This window comes from Rutidosis leptorrhynchoides, chromosome 8, assembly GCF_046630445.1.
Source record: "Rutidosis leptorrhynchoides isolate AG116_Rl617_1_P2 chromosome 8, CSIRO_AGI_Rlap_v1, whole genome shotgun sequence".
Classification (NCBI taxonomy): Eukaryota; Viridiplantae; Streptophyta; class Magnoliopsida; order Asterales; family Asteraceae; genus Rutidosis; species Rutidosis leptorrhynchoides.
Genome location: NC_092340.1, coordinates 120,565,309 through 120,575,173, shown reverse-complemented (window position 1 = coordinate 120,575,173; position 9,865 = coordinate 120,565,309). Strand labels below are relative to the sequence as shown.

The following is a 9,865-nucleotide window of genomic DNA, read 5'->3' as shown; positions in this document are numbered from 1 at the left end:
GTTAAGACGCGACCCGGGGTGAAGTATCGAAGTGTTAAGATGCCACCCGTGGGGTTAGTGTACGAAGTGTTAAGTGCACTAATAGTTGTTATGAACATCGATGACTTGTTTCGCGAAGTCATTCCCTTGCGAAGATTTGGTTAACCATGATTATTGTGTTGTAAGCGTAAGCAAATTATGTTATTCGAGATATATATATATATATATATATACATATATTGTATACATATAATGTTGTATTGTCGTGATGTAGCTAACCCTCCGGGTGTAGCTTATTGGCATTGTTCACATCGTTATTGGTGAACTTATATTTTGTTGATGTATCTTTAGCTCGTTGCTTAGTGATCTTACGGTATGCTTAGACTAGCTTGCCTTTATGCTTGAATGCTCCGGTATGCGGTATTTGGTTTTGTGTGGCGTGTCCATTTTATGCATATATATGTATGTAGTATATTCTCACTCACTAAGCGTTAGCTTACCCTCTCGTTGTTGACTTTTTATAGGTTCACATGCTTGGCGGCTCGGGTAAGCTTGGGGATTAGAGATCTTGGCTAGGTTGCTTAGAAGATCTTGCTTTTGTACTCGATTAAGATTTGGGTAGCGCAGTCCCAAATCACCATGCTCGGTTTTGTGTAAACGTAACTAGTCGGGTCATAATGATTATAACCGGTTTATGATTTAACTACATATTATTGTATTGAGAAGTTTAAATTATTAATGTATGCTTTAAGTTCGTTGAACTTACTTTGGTAACAAATATGTTTTGGTAAATGTGTAATGGGACCTAAAGTATTATTTAACGTATATTAAAAGGAAAAATTTTTATGGGCCGGTTTAATACGGGTTGGGTTGTTTCATGTGTAATGGGTCGAAAGGTGTCGAATTGAACGTTTGGGACTTGGTCATATGTTAAACATGTGATTTATTGTTTAATGAATACGTTAAAACTGGTTATGATTTATTTGGAATCAAATGGGGTTAAACGGATCGAGTCGAAAGAGTAATGTATGTATAAAAACTTTGTTAAAAAAAAGAAGTTACCATTTCTGGTAAACTGGATTTGGGTTGTTACAAGTTGGTATCAGAGCATGGTCTAAGGGATTTAGGTAACTTTGTGATAGGTGCCTAGACCTAGACTGATTTGTGGATGAATTATATGTGAGACTTGTAGGAATACAGGTTGCTCTTGAAATAGTTAGTGCCTTAGAGTAGGTACACTAACTAGGACTTGTGTGTTGTCCAATGGGGGATTATGTGGGGCCTTAATTGTGCGGAATTGCGCCTTATATAGATAGTGCCTAATGTAAGTAGGCTGACTCGGATATTAGATGGAATCATAGTCACCAAGGTTGTAGATTGACTTGTTGTTGCGGTGTACATGTGTGTGTATATCAAATTACTATATATATAGTGTACGGTGTGGTAGTAATGAGTCCAATGGTGGGGCTGGGGTACTTGGGGGTTTGGATAGTCCTGTCTAATGACGGGACTTCGATGGTTCGAAGGCACTAGTGGTATTGTGTTTTATATTGTGTGAATGTTGCATCAGTCTGGGTAAAGTACTTTGCGTGACCATGTGGAAATGGTAGGGTACGCAATGGTAATAGTGACTGATCACCATTATTACGAAAGTGTATCTTGACACCAAGCATGACATGACAAGTACCGAACGGAGGAAACATGGTATGGTCGGGGTAGATTCGGGATGAATTAGGAATCTTTTATTAGTTCCTAGTGTATAGTTGTCTCGGGTGATGTGTTTATTGTCACATCGGGTTCATTGTGATTCGGGAAGTGTTACGATGGATTCGGTTAGCTAAGGTGACTGAGTAAACTCACAAGTTTGGTGTGTGTGTAGTCACCCAAATTAGTGGGTGCATTATTGAGATTGTCATTGGTTGTAGTTACCCATCGTAACTAGAATGATCAATTAATGTGTGTGTATGTATGTGTGCGTGTGCGATGAGGACTTGAATTCCGTAGTGGGATGCAGCAAGTCTAATGATTGTAGTATCGGGTTACACTCGGTAGAGTGTGTGGTTAGAGAATCGTGTATGGATTCTAGTTGTGAGTCATATTACAATTTATAGTGATACGAATTGTAAGTACACTAATGGATGTTGTGAACACCGATGGTCAATCGCGAGTACAATTCCCTTGTGCTATTGGTTAACCATGGTTGTGTGATTTTTGTATTAGCATATTAAATTGTGAACTATATGCTATTGACGATGCTAGCTTATTGTGGATTGTGGATATTAGTTTATGCATTGTGATTGCATGGTTATTGAATTGCTAGCTCGTATACGGTATTTGTGTTAGTGTTTACAAGTAAGTAGATTATATATGTATATGTATAATTATTGCTTTTACTAAGCGTAAGCTTACCCCTCGTTGTTGTTACCTTTTTATAGGTACCATTTGTTAAGGAGAAGACTACTAATTGTTAGACTAGTTGCTTTTGGGTTGCTTGAGCTTGATGGGGGTATCTTTTGGATATTCGGACGTGGATTGAGGACTTGGGAAATCCTCGGGATTATGCTCTTGGTATCGAGTTGGGTTATTGAGTCTTAACCCGGTTTGTAGCGTAAACGGGTCGTAAATACAAATTTGTTGTGTAATGGGTCAAAAGGTGTCGAATTGAACGTTTGGGACTTGGTCATATGTTAAACCTGTATTTTGTTGTTTAATGAATATGTTAAAACTGGTTATGATTTATTTGAAATCAAATGGGGTTAAACGGATCGGGTCGAAAGAGTAATGTATGTATAACAACTTTGTTAAAAAAAAAGAAGTTACCATTTCTGGTAAACTGGATTTGGATTGTTACATATACTTTTGAAGATTAACTCAACAATAATATACATTCATACAGACTACAAGTGATTATATACTACTACATGACAAAATACCAAAAAAATTAATAAAGTCTTTAGAACCATTCATCTTCTTTTATTTTCACATCTGGGAACAGTTCTTGAAGATCTTTCAATCTTAGTTTTGGTATCTCTGGTTGTAATATGATTGGTTCTCTTCTAGTGAAGGTGTAGCCAGTCCTAGTTTTTTCTTTTTCTTCTCAAAATCTTCCTCAACCAGGGATGGTGCTCCAGTATATGAGCTGGATTTTGTGAACAATTCTTTCAATTGTTTAATTACATTCTACTTCGGTGCGCTATCCTTTTCTCTGAAGAATTCCATAGCTCAATCCATTCAGTGTAGTCATAGTTCCTTAGTTGAATTAGCTCAACTCTTTCAATCACATCATTTTCTCTTCTGATGTTAAATGCTTTGTTAGTGCATCTTTGACACCTGGTGGTATTGAAATCAACTTTATTATTTTCCCATTATGTAACCAAGGGTGGAATGTCGGGGTCATGATTTTTTCGGTTGTTCGTTGGCTCGAGAATTATGGAGAAAGTGTCGTTTATGGTTAGATTGTGGGTTACCGCAATTCGATACTTGAGATGAACTGAAAGGTTGGATCGAAGATTGTCGTCTACAAAGTGCAGAGATCGACCGTCTTGATGTATTACTCTTATTTGGGCTATTTGGCGTATCCAAAATGGCTTAGTGTTTAATGAGTCTTTTTATAGTTGAAATTGTATATCTGATATTATCAAACTGTACTCATTTTGTTGGCAAAAAAAAAAAAAACAAGGGTTATTTAGTTTCAAACTGAACTTATGGCTCCAAAAACAGTTGTAATATTTTCTCTTTCAGCGTCTTGCTACGAAGCGTGTTTTAAAAAAAATCCGGCCGTTGAAAAAACAATATGCGTACCATATTCGCTTGAATCTATAATATAAATGAGTTTTTAGATATTTTCTTATTAATATTGCGAATAACAATTTAATCAAACATCTGTTCGCTCATTTTATTTGGCGACATAACGGTATGACATTGCCTAATTTTTCATTCATGGTTTTAATTCATAACCAAATTAGATTGGATTTAGATTATGATACTTGTACCACAAGGGAAGTAACAAAATATCTCCCAAATTCAAAAGACCTTCAACGTTTTTTTTAACTTCGAGACTTGATAATAACGATGTTGCATTCTTTAATGGGTACAAATATCTTAAATTGTAATGTACACACCAAAAGGACCATTAGTCTGTTTATCAATATTGAGGTGCTCCTCATGAAGTTATGAATTCAAGTCAGGTGGAAGACTTGCTCTAGTGAAGTCTGTGTTGAGTAGTCTCGGGATTTATTATTTGTCTCTGTTTAAATGTCCAGAATCGATCCTTAAACTGCTTGAATCTATTAGGGCTAGATTTTTCTGGGGCGGAAGTAATTCTACTAAAAAGATGTCATGGGTGAAGTGGGATAAAATGTTAGCTTCTTATGATCAAGATGGTCTCAACGTGGGTAGTCTAAAAGCATTTAATATTTTTCATTATTAACAAAGTGGAGGTGGCGGTTTTTATCGAGACCTGATGAGTATTGGGTTTCGATTATAAAATCTATTCATGGCGATGTTTTTGAGATGATGTCGAGTAATGGCTCCTCAACATGGAACAATATTGTGACGACCTGTTTGAAGAGTATCACTGATGGTCACCTTCCCTCTGATGTATTTCGTATGGAAGTTGGGAACGGAAGGAACGTGGGCTTTTGGCATGATCTTTGGTGTGGTAACTCTACATTATCATCTCGTTATAATCGTTTATTTCATTTGGATGTTAATAAAGATGACACTGTCGCGGACAAGTGGGTTAATGGGGCTTGGCAATGGACATGGGCTAGAGAGAATTTAGGAAGTAGAAACGAGCAGATGCTTTCTACTCTTTGTGATGATCTTATGTCATTCCGTGCTTTGGATCAGTTGGATCGATGGGCCTGTTCATTAAACTCGGATGGTAGTTTTTTAGTCAAATCGGCTAGACATGTGATAGATCGTGTGTTTCTTCCGTCTTCTCCTGTTAAGACTGTTTGGTTCAAGTATATTCCGAGGAAGGTTAACATTTTTATTTGGCTGTTAAGGCTTGATTCTCTTCCTGTTCGTTGGAATCTCTCCGCGAGAGGTATAGAGGTAAGTTCTATTGTTTATCCCTTATGTAGTAATGGGGTCGAGTCTCTTGATCACTTGTTTTTTGGTTGTACTGTGGCTGCGGAGTTATGGATTAAGGTACGGGTTTGGCTTAATTGCGGGATGTCAAATTTTTCCTCGTGGGACTCGTTTATTGTTTGGCTAGAGGGTGTTCTACTATCTAATTCTTTTAAGGACCGGATCGTGGCAGTTGTGTGTACTCTCTTATGGGCGATTTGACGTTTCCGGAATGGGGTCGTTTTTAATAATTCTTTTTGTAGTAAATGTAGGCTTTTTGATGTTATTAGATTACTTACTTTTCGTTGGGTTAAAAATAGAGGTCATTTAGTTTCTAATTGAAACTTATGGCTTACTATGCCTTTGTAATTCTCTCTTAGCGTCTTGCTAGGGAGCGTTTTTAATATATATATATATATATATATATATATATATATATATATATATATATATATATATATATATATATATATATATATATATATATATATATATATATATATATATATATATATATATATATATATATACTCTTTGGCCGTTAAAAAAAAAGATCGTATGTACTCAATTTACGATTCATTATAAGAGTATGAATGCTTACGCAGTTATATGCGAAAAAAGTTTTTCGTGTTTAGTTAGTTGAAAATTATATTATAATTATAATTAAATAGGAAGTATATAATATATAATTATAATAATAATAATAATCAAATTGTTATACACTAATGACAAAAATACGCGGTTGGTCCCTACGCTTATTTCAAATTTCATGTTTGCCATTACATTTTTTTACTTGGTTGGTCATCGATGTATCACTTATTACGCGGTTGGTCCCTATCTCTAACGTCTGTTAGTAAAACTTCGTTAATTGTTGTCATGTTCCTGGCACATAAAAGTATTTTCGTCTAATCACTTTCAGCTTCTCTTTTAAGTCTCAACTTTAAAGCATCTTCAACCCATTTCAATTCTTTCAATTTCTTTCTAATTTATTTTTATAGAAGCACATCTAATTATATTTATATTAATCCCAATTAAAATAGAACAATTAAGTAAAATGTATCATTGATGTTGATTTTAAGGATGCATCTAATGTTGAATTCTAGAGAACCCTAATAAGATCGAAAGGAGAGTAGAGCTGTATCATTGCTTACATATGGAAAAGAAACCCCAATCCGAAAAAAACCCCAATGATTTAACGTTGTTTGTTCCGGCGTGATTTGCAACGAAACTCTGATTAACTTAGGTAAACTCCAGTAATGTACCAAACTCCCGTAAAGGAACAAACTACCGTAATCTCTAGTAAAACACGAAATCTTGATCTGAATAAACAAGAGGGGTGGTAGGGTTCAGGTGGTTTAAATCCGATGTTGGTGGCCGGTAGTGTAGTGACCCGAACTTTTCCATGTTTATATATATTAATTGAGATTGATATTTACATGACTAAATGTTTCCAACGTGTTAAGCAATCAAACTTGTTAAGACTTGATTAAATGAAATAAGTTTCATATAGACAATTGATCACCCAAGTTGACCGGCGATTCACGAACGTTACAAAATTGTAAAAACTACATGTTGTGGTATATATAGACATATATATATGGTTGACATTAGATTATGATGAGTAAGTATCTCACTAAGTATATTAACAATGTGTGATATACATAAGAAATGAGTTTACTAAGTTAAGAAACTCGAAATGATATATATAACGATTATCGTTATGATAACGTCTACTAAATACATATGTATCATATTAAGATATTGATACACTATATTTAACATGATAAAATGATATTTAAATATATCATTAAGTGTGTTAACAATGAACTACATATGTAAAAACAAGACTACTAACTCAAGAATTACGAAACGAGACTTATATGTAACGATTATCGTTGTAATGATATTTTAATGTATATATCATATTTAGAGATATTCATACATCATAATATCATGATAATATAATAATTTAACATCTCATTTGATATAATAAACATTGGGTTAACAACATTAATTGAGATCGTTAACTTAAAGGTTTCAAAACAACACTTACATGTAACGACTAACGAAGACTTAACGACTCCATTAGAATGTATATACGTGTTGTGTTTTGATATGTATTCTTACACTTTTGAAAGACTTCAAGACACATATCAAAGTACTTCTACTTAACAAAAATGCTTACAATTACATCCTCTTTCAGTTTCATCAACAATTCTACTCGTATGCACCCGTATTCGTACTCGTACAATACACAGCTTTTAGATGTATGTACTATTGGTATATACACTCCAATGATCAGCTCTTAGCAGCCCATGTGAGTCACCTAACACATGTGGGAACCATCATTTGGCAACTAACATGAAATGTCTCATAAAATTACAAAAATATTAGTAATCATTCATGACTTATTTACATGAAAACAAAATTACATATCCTTTATATCTAATCCATATACCAACGACCAAAAACACCTACAAACACTTTCATTCTTCAATTTTCTTCATCTAATTGATCTCTCTCAAGTTCCATCTTCAAGTTCTAAGTGTTCTTCATAAATTCCATAAGTATAGTTTTATAAAAATCAAGAATACTTCCGAGTTTGAAAGTCTACTTCCAAGCTTTCTAATCCATTCCAAGTAATCATCTAAGATCAAGGAACCTTTGTTATTTACAGTAATTTATCTTTCTAATTCAAGGTAATATTCATATTTAAACTTTGATTCAATTTCTACAACTATAACAATCTTATTTCGAGTGAAAATCTTACTTGAACTGTTTTCGTGTCATGATTCTGCTTCAAGAACTTTCAAGCCATCCAAGGATCCTTTGAAGCTAGATCCATTTTTCTCATTTCCAGTAGTTTTATCCAGAAAACTTGAGGTAGTAATGATGTTCATAACATCATTCGATTATGCTATCTTATTAAAAGGTTTAAACTTGTAATCACTAGAACATAGTTTAGTTAATTCTAAACTTGTTCGCAAACAAAAGTTAATCCTTCTAACTTGACTTTTAAAATCAACTAAACACATGTTCTATATCTATATGATATGCTAACTTAATGATTTATAACCTGGAAACACGATGAACACCATAAAATCGGATATACGCCGTTATAGTGAAACCGGGGGCTGTTTTGGTTTGGATAATTAAAAACTATGATAAACTTTGATTTAAAAGTTGTTCTTCTGGGAAAATAATTTTTCATATGAACATGAAACTATATCCAAAAATCTTGGTTAAACTCAAAGTGAAATTATGTTTTTCAAAATGGTCATCAAGATGTCGTTCTTTCGACGGAAATGACTACCTCTTTAGTAATTGACATGTAACTTAAATTTCTGAATATAAACCTATACTTTTTCTGTTTGGATTCTTAAATTAGAGTTCAATATGAAACCATAACAATTTGATTCACTCAAAATGAATTTAAAATGAAGAAGTTATGGGTAAAACAAGATTGGATATTTTTGATCTTTTTAGCTACGGGAAATATTTAACAAATCTATACAAATCATATCCTAGCTAACTTATATTGTATTATACATGTATTCTAATATATTATGTAATCTTGGGATACCATAGACACGTATGCAAATGTTTTGACATATCATATCGACCCATGTATATATATTATTTGGAACAACCATAGACACTCTATATGCAGTAATGTTGGAGTTAGCTATACATGGTTGAGGTTGATTCCAAAAATATATATACTTTGAGTTGTGATCTAGCCTGAGAAGTGTATACACTGGGTCGTGGATTGATTCAAGATAATATATATCGATTCTTTTTCTGTACATCTAACTGTGGACAACTAGTTGTATGTTACTAACGAGGACAGCTGACTTAATACACTCAAATCTTTAAAACATAATAAAAAATGGTTGTAATTATATTTTGATCATACTTTGATATATATGTACATATTTGTATAGGTTCGTGAATCGATCCGTGGCCAAGTCTTATTTCCGAGGAAGGAAATATCTGTGAAAGTGAGTTATAGTCCCACTTTTAAAATATAATATTTTTGGGATGAGAATACATGCAGGTTTTATAAATGATTTACAAAATAGACACAAGTACGTGAAACTACATTCTATGGTTGAATTATCGAAATCGAATATGCCCCTTTTTATTAAGTCTGGTAATCTAAGAATTAGGGAACAGACACCCTAATTGACGCGAATCCTAAAGATAGATCTATTAGGCCTAACAAACCCCATCCAAAGTACCGGATGCTTTAGTACTTCGAAATTTATATCATATCCTAAGGGTGTCCCGGAATGATGGGGATATTCTTATATATGCATCTTGTTAATGTCGGTTACCAGGTGTTCACCATATGAATGATTTTTATCTCTATGTATAGGATGTGTATTGAAATATGAAATCTTGTGGTCTATTGTTACGATTTGATATATATAGGTTAAACCTATAACTCACCAACATTTTTGTTGACGTTTAAAGCATGTTTATTCTCAGGTGAATACTAAGAGCTTCCGCGGTTGCATACTAAAATAAGGACAAGATTTGGAGTCCATGTTTGTATGATATTGTGTAAAAACTGCATTCAAGAAACATATGTCGATGTAATATATTTCTATTGTAAACCATTATGTAATGGTCGTGTGTAAACAGTATATTTTAGATTATCATTATTTGATAATCTACGTAATGTTTTTAAAACCTTTATTGATAAAATAAAGGTTATGGTTGTTTTAAAAATGAATGCAGTCTTTGAAAAATGTCTCATATAGAGGTCAAAACCTCGCAACGAAATCAATTAATATGGAACGTTTATAAT

At 33.5% G+C, this 9,865-nt stretch overlaps 1 protein-coding gene across 1 annotated transcript; it reads left to right on the top strand.

Moving 5' to 3' along the window:
* The first annotated feature begins 2,113 nt into the window (after positions 1-2,113).
* On the top strand, positions 2,114-5,274 carry LOC139863782 (uncharacterized). Its single transcript, XM_071852390.1, has 4 exons — positions 2,114-2,146; positions 2,300-2,331; positions 2,415-2,547; positions 4,414-5,274. The coding sequence occupies exons 1-4, from the start codon at positions 2,114-2,116 to the stop codon at positions 5,272-5,274; spliced, it is 1,059 nt and encodes a 352-aa protein (XP_071708491.1).
* Positions 5,275-9,865: the final 4,591 nt, after the last annotated feature.